The 15,377-nt window shown below is 35.7% G+C and overlaps 1 protein-coding gene across 2 annotated transcripts; it reads left to right on the top strand.

Moving 5' to 3' along the window:
- The first annotated feature begins 856 nt into the window (after nt 1-856).
- On the top strand, nt 857-13,525 carry LOC113545642 (transcription factor PU.1). Of its 2 annotated transcripts, none has more exons than XM_026945071.3 (6): nt 857-916; nt 5,253-5,295; nt 7,777-7,912; nt 10,875-11,005; nt 11,227-11,347; nt 12,684-13,525. In XM_026945071.3, exons 2-6 carry the CDS (start codon nt 5,275-5,277, stop codon nt 12,998-13,000), a joined length of 726 nt encoding a protein of 241 aa, XP_026800872.1. In that variant the 5' UTR covers nt 857-916; nt 5,253-5,274; the 3' UTR covers nt 13,001-13,525. The 2 variants fall into 2 exon arrangements, with proteins under 2 accessions (XP_026800872.1, XP_026800871.1); XM_026945070.3 differs by having other exon boundaries at nt 12,681-13,525.
- The last annotated feature ends 1,852 nt before the right edge of the window (nt 13,526-15,377 follow it).

The raw sequence follows: 15,377 nt of genomic DNA, 5'->3' as shown, positions 1-15,377 counted from the left end.
GCTAGACAGACAGACTAGACAGACTATTCACCATACAGGCCACATAAACACCACAACGAACATCCATCATCAGGCCACTGTGGGCGTGTCCTGAACCATTCACCCTCTTTACTGCACACTGTAGCCTACAATAACACCATCATTAGTCCACTGTGGACGTGTCCTAAAATAACTATACAGCCCAAATAAACAAACTTCACCCATTAAAAACAGATCCTGTCATTTAATCCAGTGTGAAAGTTGAATTGTGTTGTTCTTTTACAACCTTTCATGCTGTTTATCTGTGATCAGGACAGTCCCATCTCTGTGTTCTTTAATCAAATGAGGGAGTGCCGATAAAATTCAAACATGAGATTATACAAACGTAACTTAACCCATTAAAGGCTCATATTTCAGGTTTTCACTATAAAACGTATTATTCAGCTATTTTTATGAAGATAATCACATTTCTACTATTTCATAATCTGTCTGGATAAATGGCTGAATAATAACACCATGCTGAACACACACACACACACACACACACACACACACACACAGTGGTAAAATTCAGCAATAAAAAAAAAAAATTATTAAGTAAAAGGCTGTGTCAAAATTTCTCCTAAAACATACAGATTATATAATAATAAAAATAATAATAATAATAAAAACAATAATAATAATAATAATAATAATAATAGATGTGTATAGTATGGTTAATAAGAGGCAGAGACACACACCGTTAGTGCAGCCGCTGTGAGAAACATTTGCATGATTGGCACAGAGATATGGGGGAATCCACACATGGCTGTGTGTGTGTGTGTGTGTGTGTGTATAAAAGCACGGCAGGTGTACGTTACAGGTGACTCTCTCTGCTCTTCACTGGACTTTAGCTGCTCATTTTATTCATTCCATCTCACACTGAGAACCTTACACGGTAACATCTCTCTCTCTCTCTCTCTCTCTCTCTCTCTCAAACACACACACACTCACTCTCTCAAACTCACATTTATTCACCTTTTGCATGCAGTTAATCTTTATATTTTATTTATATTTTATAATTTTTAATATTTATCCTAATTTATTATTCAAAATTTACTCAGTAATCATGTGGTGCTTCCTAATACCTTATTAATTAAATCTTAATTTAAACACTGTTCAAACTTTTTAAAGTTTTTCTATTATTATTAGTAGTAGTAGTAGTTGTAGTAGTAGTAGTATTTAATTTAATTAGTTAATTATTTAATCAATCATTTAATTATTATGCTTCTTTATTTGTTATATGTATTGTAATAATAATTAATTTAGACAATGATATTAAATTTACATATTTCTTATCATAACATTAAGTGTTCTGCCTTATATCGTGTCTTTAAAACCTTTTATCATTTAACTTTTAAACCGCATCTTAATTTTAATTAAATCTTAACATTTATTAAAACATTTATTTATTAATTTCATGATTAATTTATAAGTTATGATTCATTAACATTTCTTCAGTCACTTCATCTATTATAACATTACAATTTTTCATTGTAAAAATTTTTATTTAGATTGAATACTAAGATTTATTTTTTAAAAATCACAGACTCATTAATAACAATTCATCAGTGGTCACATTGTTCTGTGCTTAGTTTTAAGATTTATTTATTATTAACATTTCTTCAGTGTACCGTTAGAAATGTTTAATCTTCATGATTAACCTTTATAATAAATATTAGCATTAACTAATTAACTAATCAATCTTAATTGATCTTAGTTACATTTTTATCATTTAATCAAACTGAACATTTGTTAAGTATTAACACATTAAATCTTGAATCTAACATTATTGATTGATTGATTGAAAACTTTACGCAATCTCTAAAACCTGTTCAAGCTTAAAATATATTTATTATTAATATATAATCAATGTTCATTTATCATTAACTCATGTTCAGTTCTAAGTAAATTAACCTTAACATTTATTCATATATATTTATTATTAATATGTGTTCAGTGTTAATGTGTGTTCATACCTGATATTGTGAGCATGTGTATAAATCTTAGTGGGGACCAAATGACACACACACACACACACACACACACACACATATCTAGCAGAGTGGAATGTAAACAGAGCACACAGCATCCCTCACACACAGTTTTCCTTCTGAAGACCAGCCAAATGTCCCACAAGTGTGTGTGAGGGATCCAGTGTGCTCTGTTTGCATTCCATTCTGCTAGCTGAGATATGTGTGTGTGTGTGTGTGTGTGTCATTTTGGAATCTTTCTATGAGGACCAAATTGTCCCCATAATGATCATTTTGATCTTATAGGGATGTGACTTTTATTCCAATGCAGCTTTTATTTTAAATAATAATAAAGGGGGCAAAAGATTTTCTTTTAGTTACTGAGGTTATGGTTAGATTTAGGGTTGGGTTTAGGGTTAGATTTAGGGTTGGATTTAGGGTTAGATTTAGAGATGGGTTTAGGGTTGGGTTTAGGGTTAGATTTAGAGATGGGTTTAGGGTTGGGTTTAGGGTTAGATTTAGAGATGGGTTTAGGGTTGGGTTTAGGGTTAGATTTAGAGATGGGTTTAGGGTTGGGTTTAGGGTTAGATTTAGAGATGGGTTTAGGGTTGGGTTTAGGGTTAGATTTAGGGTTAGGTTTAGGGTTTGATTTAGAGATGGGTTTAGGGTTGGGTTTAGGGTTAGATTTAGAGATGGGTTTAGGGTTGGGTTTAGGGTTAGATTTAGGGTTGGGTTTAGGGTTAGATTTAGAGATGGGTTTAGGGTTGGGTTTAGGGTTAGATTTAGGGTTGGGTTTAGGGTTTGATTTAGAGATGGGTTTAGGGTTGGGTTTAGGGTTAGATTTAGAGATGGGTTTAGGGTTGGGATTAGGGTTAGATTTAGGGTTGGGTTTAGGGTTAGATTTAGAGATGGGTTTAGGGTTGGGTTTAGGGTTAGATTTAGAGATGGGTTTAGGGTTGGGTTTAGGGTTAGATTTAGGGTTGGGTTTAGGGTTTGATTTAGAGATGGGTTTAGGGTTGGGTTTAGGGTTAGATTTAGAGATGGGTTTAGGGTTGGGTTTAGGGTTAGATTTAGAGATGGGTTTAGGGTTGGGTTTAGGGTTAGATTTAGGGTTAGGTTTAGGGTTAGATTTAGAGATGGGTTTAGGGTTGGGTTTAGGGTTTGATTTAGAGATGGGTTTAGGGTTGGGTTTAGGGTTAGATTTAGAGATGGGTTTAGGGTTGGGTTTAGGGTTAGATTTAGGGTTGGGTTTAGGGTTTGATTTAGAGATGGGTTTAGGGTTGGGTTTAGGGTTAGGTTTAGAGATGGGTTTAGGGTTAGATTTAAGGTTGGTTTTAGGGTTGGATTTAGGGTTGGGTTTAGGGTTGGGTTTAGGGTTGGGTTTAGATTTAGGGTTGCGGTTAGCTTTACTGTTAGAGTTAGGATTAGGGCTAGATTTAGGGTTAGGGTTAGGTATTGGTGAAGGTACAACGAATCCCCCATCACAATAATCCATTGTGTGGTTGAACAGGGAACCTAGGATTAGGGTTAGAGTTAGGGTTAGGGTTAGAGTTAGAGTTAGGGTTAGGGTTAGAGTTAGAGTTAGATCCTTAAAACAGTGCAAATTTAAAATCCCCAAATGGTAAATGAGTAAATAAAAAATATAAATTAAAAAACATAAAATATATAAATAAATAAAATAAAAAGAAAGGATGCTTTTTTAAAATATGATTAAGAAAATAAAATCAATAAAGTTAAAATGAGAGAGCTAAATAAAAATACGAGAGCTAAATAAAAATACCCACTAAGTTCAAAAGGAACAGTGACCTGGAAAGGGACCAGGAGTCCCCGTAAAGAAAGTAAAAATGGAGGGGGGGGGGAAAAGACAACATTATTTAAATAAAACAAGGAACCTAAGGGACCGGATAGGGCGTGCAGTTTTTCCCAAGTCAGATCCACACCCCATATCCGGCTGAGTGATCAAAGCACAGGATCCCGGGTGAAAGCTCCATTCAATGTCTGCACACTCCCATGTCCACATACAGCTCACATTTACCTGTAGATGTATCCATCTCATGGGGCAGATTTGGGAGTTAAGTTTATATCCTTGGAGCCAGGGTACCCACTCCAGTAGAAGAGCAGGGAAACAAAAGAGGGTCAAGATAGAGAAGGGGGAAGATTAGGGTTAGGGTAGGAATAAGGCTTGGGGTTAGGGTAGGGGGTTAGCAGTTAGGGTTAGGTGTTAGAATTGGGGTTCAAGATGGGAGATTGAGGTTGGGGTAGGGAGGGGGAAGGGAAAAGGGTTAGAATTGGGCTTGAAGTGAAGGTCATGGTTCGGGTTAGGATTAGGGTTAAATAGGGTTATGGGGTTGGGGTTAGGGTTGGGGTTCAGGGTAGGACGTTGGGGTTCGGGTTAGGATTAGGGTCAGGGTAGGAGGGTGGGGTTCGGGTTAGGGTTAGGTAGGGTTAAGGGTTAGGGTTCGGGTTCCGGGTTAGGGTTAGAGTTAGAGTTAGAGTTAGGGTTAGGGTTAGAGTTAGGGTTAGGGTTAGGGTTAGGGTTAGAGTTAGGGTTAGGGTTAGGGTTAGGGTTATGGTTAGGGTTAGGGTTAGAGTTAGAGTTAGGGTTAGGGTTAGAGTTAGGGTTAGGGTTAGGGTTAGGGTTAGAGTTATGGTTAGAGTTAGAGTTAGGGTTAGGGTTAGAGTTAGGGTTAGGGTTAGGGTTAGGGTTAGAGTTAGGGTTAGGGTTAGGGTTAGAGTTAGAGTTAGGGTTAGGGTTAGAGTTAGAGTTAGGGTTAGAGTTAGAGTTAGAGTTAGAGTTAGAGTTAGGGTTAGGGTTAGAGTTAGTTTTAGCGTTGGATTTAGGTTCGGGGTTAGATTGAGGGTTAGGGTTAGAGTAAGTTTTAGGGGTTGATTTAGGGTTAGGGTAATATTTAGGCTTAGGGTTATAATCAGGGATAGGGTTAGATTCAGGGTTAGAGTTAGGTGTAGGGTTGGATTTAGGGTTGGTGTTAGATTGGGGTTAGGGCTTTGGGCTAGATTAGGATTAGAGTTCGAGTTAGGGTTGGATTCAGGGTTAGATTTAGGGTTTTGGGCTAGATTTAGGGTTAGGGTTAGATTTAGGGTTTTGGGCCAGATTTAGGGTTAGGGTTAGATTCAGGGTTAAGGTTAGATTTAGGATTAGGTGAAAGTACAGCATTAACTTGGGGTGGAATCAGTGGAAATACCCCAAAAAGATTTCAAACTGTGTCTATGTGTGTGTGTGTGTGTGTGTGTGTGTTTCAGGGGGCATTTCACAGCATACAGCATGTTGGCCAGCCTCGAACCGGTGAGTCTCATTTATATCATTCCAATGTGAAACAAATATCAAGTCAAATTTATTTATACAGCAAATTTAAAAACAACTTGTCCAAAGTGGTGTACAAATTTTAACAATCTTCAATATTTTCAAGATTTAAAGATTTAAAAATTTTTTTTTTGATCAAATAATGAGAAATATTAGATAAAGTGACCATATTCAAGATATTTCTGTTCGCTAAGAGTGTTTTATGTTGTTGTTTGTTAGTTTGTTTTTGCTTTGCATCAAATTATTTCGGATGATTCTGGGAGCTGCAGCATTTCCTGCTGCATGGCGTCAGTGACTGTGACTCAGCTCAGTATATAATTTAAATATAACAGTCATTAGATGCCATCCAACTTCGCTTCGGTGTAATTGCCTCAGGGATTTTCACATGTCCATGACCACTGCATTGTTAAACACTACATAGAATAACTGAAAAAAATACTTTTCATTATTTTATTCTCACATCCTTCACTGGAAGAAAGCTGGGCTATCTCATTTTTAGTATCTCATTTTAGCCCCATAGCATGATGCTGCCACCACCGTGCTTTACCGTGGGTATGGTGTTCTTTAGGTGTTCTTTAAGCTGTATTGTTTTTACACCAAACATATCTTTTAGAATTAGGCCCAAAAAGTTATACCTTGGTCTCATCAGACCACAACACATTCATGACTTGGGGTGATTTAGGCAGGCTCGGATGTTTTTTTTTTTTTGTAAGCTTCCATCTAACCATCCTATTCCATAGCCCACACATGTGAGGAATATGAGAGATTGTTGTCACATGCAGGGAGTGACCAGTATTTGCCAGATATTCCTGCAGCTCCTTTACTGTTGCTGTAGGTCTCTTGACAGCCGCCCTGATAAGTTTTCTTCTCATCCTTTTGTCTATTTTTGAGGGACGGACTGTTCTTGGTAATGTAACTGCGGTGTCCCATTTTCTCCACATGGTCTTGATGGCCTTCACGGTGTTCCATGGTACATTTAATGTTTTGGAAATACTTTTTGTACCTCTCTTCTGATCGATATTTTTCGACGATGAGATCCTGTACATGCTTTGTAAGCTCTTTGTGGATCACAGCATCAGTACTCAGATGAAACCTAGCAGATGTCCTACAGATCCTACAGAAGCAGCTGATCTTTATTTCAGAATCAATCCATTCATGACAGGTGTATGATAATTACTCCTGAACATGAGTTTGAATGTGATTGGTTTATTCTGAGCACAGTCACATGCCCCATTATAAATGGGTGTGCACACTTATGCAACCAGGTTATTGTTAGTTTTTTCTTTTTTCCCCTTAAATTTCTATTTCTATTTGTTTTTTACTTGAAGTTTCTTGGTTGCTATATCACATATCACAAATGTAGAAAATGATCTGACATGTTTTATCTTGGTTTCATTTTTTTTTACATTACAAAAACCTGCCATTTTGACAGGGGTGTGTAGACTTTTTATATCCACTGTAAATATTCCATAAACTCTAAGGAATCTAATCAATATATATATATTTAAATGAGTTGAGAAATATTTGTCTTTTTATTATATGCACAGAATTGGAAAAAGCACATCTGGGCACAACAAATAGTATATTTGTCTTAAAATTGTTATTACTACAGATTTAGTTCTTTAGTGAAACCTTTGTTTAATATTTCTCTTCATTTACTTATCATTTTGTACCTTTTGTTTTATCTTCACCAATAACACTGTACACACAAGTCCTACAGAGATTAGAGCTAAAAAATTTGTATTCTTTATTATGCGTGCTGTTTTCCACTGAAACATTGCTGAGTATAATATCACTATGAACAAAGACCGTATACACACTCAGTATTTACAAAGCAAATTACACACATACACACACTGCATGTGGCCCGTAGCTTGGCTGTAGCTGAAGGCTTCCAAATCATTTTTTTCTATAATGCAAATGAAGGCTGCTGTGTGTGTACTGATGCAAATACGTCCCTCCGGTGAAGACGTTTCACTTTTCAACAGAAACACTTCCTTGCTTCCAACCTGCTCTGTTACACACTCTTTTTCTAACTGTGTTACAGTAACATGGATGATTTGTCTTGATTACACACACACACACACACACACACAAACAGAATGTAACTGCAAATACATCGAACATTAGTATACCGATAAAAATAATGCTCGGAGCAAAGTTAAGATGATCTTAACAGAGAGAGAGAGTGTGCAATGTGATGCTCGCTTTACCATTTAACTATGATCTTTGTGCTGTGATGCTTTTGGAACCTCAACTCCAATTAGTTCTTTATTTAGTACTTCAATATTTGCTATATATTTGTTTATAATTGATAATATTGTATTTTTTTTAATTAATTAATTAGTTTATTTATTTATTTATTTATTTATAAATATTGATAGAACAAAATGAATAAAAATGTAATGAATAAAACTTTATTCATTTCTATAAAGTGTGATTGTGTGGTTGTTTGTCCCACAGATCCACTATTTGCAGGAACTGCATCCTCAGGATCCATCGGATGGAGGAATGGACTTGGATGTGATAGACGAGTATCTGAAGGAACAGACCAGACAAAACATCCAGACTCGGACAGAGGAGGGACTTCTCATAGCAGGTTAGTGAGAGAGAAGAGCGAGAATAAAACAGATAGTCCTGAAGAAGGTAGAGACCTTCAGTATTTGAACATACCACTGAATCTGATATGATACAATCCAATACGATGCAATTAAACTCTTAAGGCAACGATTCAATATTTGACAATACCAAAGAGTCTGATGTGATACAACACAATTCGATACAACAGATTCGACTCCAAACAATATGTTCAGAATCTGGGCTAGGCGTAGCAATACATTTCCAATGATGATGATGATGATGATGATGAAGACAACTTGCTAGCTTTTTAAATTATTTACACATCAGTTTAAAAATACAAATTATTTTTTACACAGCAGTTGTCTGTGCTTTTTTGATATTAATATTTTAACATTATATTTGCTATAAATTGAGATTTGCTCTTTTAAACCTTCCAAACACAACTAACGCAGATGGACAAACGGACACTGTTTATGTTTAACCAGAGCCAGATAATGTTACACACTATTAACCTGGGATTTAAAAAAAACTACACAGCTGCTGTAAAAACACACAACACTGCACCAGGGCTTAAACAGAGAAACACTGCACCAGGGCTTAAACAGAGAAACACTGCGCCAGGGCTTAAACAGAGAAACACTGCACCAGGGCTTAAACAGAGAAAAGCTGGTAATACTTAAATAAGTATATAAACCCAAAGGTCTACAGCATCTACATGGAATATGAACAGGTTCCTTTATCTCTTATACAAACCATCCGCAAGACAACCTGACCTCCAAACTGACTTTGTATTACTACACTGTAATCTTTTTTGTCGCTGATCATTGCACAAGGCAAATCCTGACGGATAAAGTCTTAAATAATTTTATTTCCCATCTAAATATTCTGTTTAACTTGGAAATGCATCACATTTAGGAAGATAACTGCATTTTCCATTTCACATGTTCTTTCAAGTTGGCTAGCTGCCAAATTTACTATTTATATGAAAAGTGAAAGCTAATGTTCGCTTGCTAGTTAGCCAAGTGAGCTGTAATATCTAGCTTGTTACATTGGTCTGTAGGACTCCAGTCCAATCTCGAGATGTTTTTGTATTGACTTGGACTTATCTCTGATTTATTGGCATCTGTACTTGGACTTGTCTCAGTCTTGGGTATTGGTCTTGCTAAATATGGTCTTGGTTTTGAACAATTTGTATTTGTAAAATGAATGTTCAGGTTGTCTTTTTTGCACATTCACAAAGTTTGACAATTAATTCTTCTAGAAAGCAAAGCATGAATAAAGCTGACTAGTTGAAGTTGTAAATATCAAAAAAGATTTAATGGTTTTCAGTCTTGATCTTGATTCTGTCTCGGTTTCATTTGGACTCGATCTTGACTTGATCTCAACCACCTTAAACCTCAGTCTTGACTCGGCTCAATCTCAGCTCGATCTCACTGAGTCCTGGTCTTGGACTTGACAATGGCGGTCTTGACTACAGCCCTAAGATTATGGTACATTTACATTGATTTATTTATTTGTTATACATGACTTACAACAGACCTGAGCTGTTGAGCTGTTAAGCTGTTCTTAATGACACTCATCTCAATCCACTCAAGACTGGATCTCTGGGAGTCTTGAACCTAAAATGAATCTTACATCAATACGTGGTTGAATTCTCCAATCTGACAGGTGAAGATGTTCCTATAACAGCAGCTCTGACAGTAGTTCCAGCTGCAAGGCAAATCACATCTTAATGTTACTGCAATCTTTCTAATTAAAGTTAAAGTTATCATTTCTATAGTAACAACTCATTTCCATGGACTTGCACGGACAGAGCTTGTGATCTGCAAGCAGTTTTGTGTAAGTTCCACAAGATCAAGTGTAACTAGACAGAGAAAATATGACATGTAATTTATTAATAAATATAAAAATGATCATTTTACCAGATTGCTGTGGTGTAAACACATTTTAAGAAGTGTTATTATAGGAAAATAATCAACTTTGAGGTAGTGACCCTAAGGTTTTTTTATTAATTACTTAATGTATATTATTTCATACATACTATAAATTATTCAGGAGTTACAGAGAAACTAATAAGAAAAGAATGTAGTTAGATGAAGTGTATTAGCATGTGCTTTGGCATTAAAGTGAAAACATATGTAACATGATTGATTTATATTAATGCGCTCATTCTAACACGTTATCACACATTCACAGGAACCTTTTTTTCCTGCCTGACTTTTGAATTAAAGTCTTGGGTGTTGGTTTGCCATCTTGTTTAATTTTCTGTCTCTCTTCAAAAGTAAGAGCATCAAAAGACTTTTCTAAAACCAGGTCAACATTAACAGTGTGGGTCATTTTGTGTTAAAACACAGCTAAGCTGCTAGCTGAAGAAGGAGCTAGTTAGCTACTCTTACAAACAATACATTTCAGAAAGGAATGCAAATAATCAAATACAACTTTATACAGTTCATTCAATATCTACAAATTGCAGCACTACAGCAGGCTATAAGTGATTCTGACTGGTGCAGGTATGTCAAAATGACGTGTTAAAAGCCTGTTGTCCAATGAGCGTTAATCTTTTGTGCCATTAAAACAGCGAGTACACAAACATGTAACAGACACTAATTGACGCATCGGCTCCAATAGTTGTTTATTAGCTCTGTGTGAGGGGCTTAAAGGAGGTTTTCATGCAGACTGTGCTGTCTGACGAAAACAGTTTGAGTTTAATGAACAAATAACGCAATACTGCAGAGGGATATTTGATCATTTGATTCACTAAAATATTGAATTCCAGCATCTGAATAATATAGACAACATTTCTTGAAATGTTTTGGGATAGCTGTGCTTCCCGTGTAGTCTTACAGCAATCGTCTGGGCTGTAGATATACTGTGTTAGCTTGTATGTTCCCAGCAAGCTAATAAGTGGTAGAAAGTTAGTTATTATGATGAATGTTAGTTTTTGGTTTCCAAACACACACTAACTGTAAAAATCTGTGCAGAAAACAACTGGTCGGGGAGATTTGCGTACGAGTGGCAGTATGGAGGAACAGTGGTGACAGAAAACACATGCTGTGAACAGCAGAGTCAACAACAGCAGGTGTGGATGAATCTACCCAGCTATAATGAGTGGGTATGTACACACACACACACACACACACACACACACACACACTCTGTCTTCACGGTACAAACACAGTACACTCTAACTATACAGAACACTTCCAAAGGTGTGAGTTAGAGTCTGTATGCATCGTCCTGTTCAGTGACACAACAGTGTGTGTTTGTTGTTGTTGAGTTTGATTTGATGGCTCAATATGTGTGTGTGTGTGTGTGTGTGTGTGTGTGATTTAGGGAGGACAGTGCCGGTTTGATCCCCCTCCCTGCAGTGACACAGATTCACACTCCTCCAGTTCAGGGTATCAGGAGTTCCCTCCGTCTCCGCCCTCGAACTCACACACCACTTCTCTCTCGGGTCAGTCTCCTCACACCTCATTGAATTAAAAAAAAAAAAAGAAATGTACACAAATTTTCACATAGCACCTAGCTATTATAACTCCGACAGGGTCAACATGCCAACTGGCCAAGCCACCAGAAAAACATCTACACTTTAATTATTGTTCTAGGACAACTTCAGTTACACTTGTGGTCAGTTATATATGAAGATAGTTATAATTTATGCAGATATAATTTCATAATTAATTTTATGTTTGTGATCATAATTGGAAAAACACGCGATGGTGCTTTTCACCATGTTATGCCCTGAAATTGTACATGGGAATGTGAAAATGAAACCACACGCCTTACGTGTGAATTAACACTGGAAAACAAATTAATCCTGTGGGGGGAAAAGTCACATGAAAATAAACTAATCATGTGAAAAAAATCACATGTGAAAATAGATGAATCCTGTGAAAAGAATTGAACCTGAAAATACAATGAATAATGGGGGAAAAATCACGTGAAAATAAATTAATCGTGTGAAAAAACGTGTAAATAAATGACCCATGTAGAAAATCACATAAGGAAATAAATTAATCATTTGGAAAGATCACATTTGGAAATAAATGAATCTTGTGGAAAATCACATTTGGAAATAAATGAATCTTGTGGAAAATCACATGTGGAAATAAATGAATCATATGAAATTCCACATGTGGAAATATATGGATTATGTGAAACAAATCACTTGTCGAAATAAATGAATCATGTGAAAAATAACAGAATCAGTTGAAAAATCACATGTGAAAAAAAGGAATCGTGGAAAAATTACATCTGGGAATAAATGAATCATATAAAAATATCACATGCAGAAATAAATGAGTCATGTGAAACTAATCATTCGAAAAAAAAAATCACAGGTGGAAAAATCATAGGTGAAAAATGAATCACTTGGAAAAATCATTTGGAAATAAATGAATCATTTGGAAATAAGTGCATCAAGCAAAAAAAATCACATGTGGAAATAAAATAATCATGCGGAAAAATCATATGTGAAAAATGAATCACTTGGAAAAATCACATTACAAATAAATCATGTGAAAGTCACATGGAAATAAATGATTCGTGGAAATAAGTGAATTGAGAAAAAAATGACGTGGAAATAGATGAATCGTGAAGAACGACGTGGAGATAAATGAATGAAATGTGGAAAATATGAAGTGTCTAAAAGCCACGTGTACGTTTCATGTGCAAATCATACTGATGTGACTTTTCTGTAAGGGATTCATCTAATCACATGTGAAATGTATGTGATAATGTATGAACGACTCTCCAGGCGAGATGTTTACAGTGTGTTTGTGTTTCAGCAGGTAAAAGGAAGGAGCGTCTGTTCCAGTTCCTGTATGAGATGCTGCAGACGCCGCACATGCGCAGCTGCATCTGGTGGGTTCAGTCAGCAAACGGTACATTCCAGTTCTCATCACAGAACAAAGAGAAGCTCGCCGAGATGTGGGGCAAGCGCAAGGGCAACCGCAAAACCATGACCTACCAGAAGATGGCGCGCGCTTTGCGTAACTACTCGCGCACCGGAGAGATCTGTAAAGTGAAGCGCAAACTCACGTATCAGTTTAACGAGAGAACGCTCAGGGGGCTTCAGAGCAACGCGCAGAAATTCACCCAAACCTAACTGTAGCAATAACAGGATAAAAAGAAAATCCCTTTGAAGTGGGAGAACACCTGAATAAATACTGAGTATTTGTAGTGAATTTGATACTCATCATAATTTTGCTCAATTGTCCACATTGATTAAAACCTGCAGTTTGATCGAACAGATTTAATTTTAATGTTGTCAAAATTAAGGAAATGTAAAGTGATTCAAAGGAAATTTATTTCAGCATTGCACTCTCAAAACAAAGTGCATTTCAGGATCCAAACATTAAAAAATTCAACATTTTAGGTACATTATTGGAACCTTAAATAAGGACGCATTTACATTGTACCTTAAAGAACTAAAAGTACCTGAGCAGTACCTTTTTTTCTGACAGTGTGTTTGTAAATCTGAGGATTGTCATGTTGCTCTAAGCTACGTTCTAGTAGTACTACTGTACTTCTGTATAACAGTATAGTAGTAAGTAGTGACTTTTTTTTATGTTTTTTTTTTTTTTAACTTTTCTACTTTTGTATTTCTCTCAATCGGATGTAAATCTGTAATAAAAACCATTTCAATGATAATTTTCATGTGAAATAATTTTTTTGATCATTTGATCATTTGTTAACATCTAGCTCAAGGGTATTTAACTAAAATTTGTGAAGCTACGTAAAAATGGACTGAATGATGATGATGCATGCAAAATGATGCACTTTTAAGGGTTAACCGATAATCATTAATCTACAGCTATAAATGAGACACATTAGTTTGAAATGATTATGTTTTGATGCGTAGTGATGCTTCATGTTACCACTTTTGACTAACGCCAGGGACTCTGTGAAAACTCTCCCATTTGTAAGCTAACATCTCTAGCCCTGTAGCTAGTCTGTAGTCCAATGAGCTTCCTTTAAGCTAAATAATTTACGTAAACGCATGTGATAGAGTAGCTGAAACCTGTACTCAAGTAGAAGTATTATTACTTAAATTAATACCTAAAATAATAATTACATTTCAATAATTACTTGTGTAAAAGTAAGAAAGTGTCTAGTAAAAAAGACATACTTAAAATAAAGACTTACTTCACTGGTTCTCATTTAATAATCATCAAGCAAACAAGTGAACGTGACAAATTATAAAATGTATTTTATAATTTTTATTTTATATTCAGGTTTTTAGCATTAAACATAATATTCTTTGCTTGAAGCTTAGCCACATTACCTGCCGCTGTTATTGAGACAAATATAACAGATTAAATGTACATTTAACTTTTTTAAAAGTATAAAAGTATACTTCACAAATGTATTTGAGTAAGAGTAACTGTCGTCTTTTAAAATGACTCTTAAAAGTACAATTTATTTTAAAAAAGTTATTTAAGTAAATATACTGGAGTAAATGTATTACATTACTACCCACCACTGGTGATTGGCTTTTTTCCCTCATACATCGATAAGTTCTCTTACAGTATATTTCACGTACTGCGTTTGATCCGCCGAAAACTTTGCTCGGTCTGCACCCTGACAATCCATGACCTCTGTTCTAGATGATAAGTGTATTACTGTGTCTACTCTCAGAAGTACAACGTGTAGTAGAGTCTAACTGAATTAAATGTTTTTAGCTATTTTATGAAATAATCCTTTAGGCATTCAGTTTACACAGTGCTACACTGGTGGCTATAAGCTTCCCTCAGTTAGTACCTATAATATCCATATATACAGTACTGTGCTAAAGTCTTAGGCACATGCAAAGAAATGCTGCAGAGCAAAGATGCCTTCAGAAAGAATGAAAGTACATGTTTCTACATTTAAAAAAAAATACTATAAAGAGCAGTAAACAGTAATAAATGAAACAAAGTCAATATTTGGTGTGATGACCCTTTGCTTTAAAAATAATAGTAGTCTCAGGTGCAGTGTGTGCAGTTTTATAAGGAAATGAGCTGTAAGTGTTACTGAGCATCTTGCAGAACCAGCCACAGTTCTTATGGAAACTTTGACTGTCGCTTCTTTTTGTCTGTTTTGTCGTTTTTTGTCTGAAAAGTGGTCTCATGTAATTTGCTGCTTTCTTTACTGACTTACAAACATTTTCTTGTAACATGTAAAACTAATGTTTGGAAATCTAAAATGTTTTTTTACTGACTTGATAATGTAGAAGTCATAAAATAAAAATTTATAACAAAGTTTGCACTAAAAAAAATAGGGTTCCTAAGACTTATACTTCAGTACTGTATTTGGATGCCAGTCTATCACAGAGCACCGTGCACACACTCATTCACACCCCGGGGCAATTTATTACAGTTAATCCACTTTACCGTCATGTTTTTTAAGATGTGGGACAAACCCACACACCCTGGAGTAATGACAGAACATCAACCTCTTAAAGTGAGACTACCGGCATCAAGGCATCAAGAATTTGCCACCAT

The sequence above is a fragment of the Pangasianodon hypophthalmus genome, chromosome 16, assembly GCF_027358585.1.
Source record: "Pangasianodon hypophthalmus isolate fPanHyp1 chromosome 16, fPanHyp1.pri, whole genome shotgun sequence".
Classification (NCBI taxonomy): domain Eukaryota; kingdom Metazoa; phylum Chordata; class Actinopteri; order Siluriformes; family Pangasiidae; genus Pangasianodon; species Pangasianodon hypophthalmus.
This window is presented reverse-complemented; position numbering and strand designations above follow the sequence as displayed.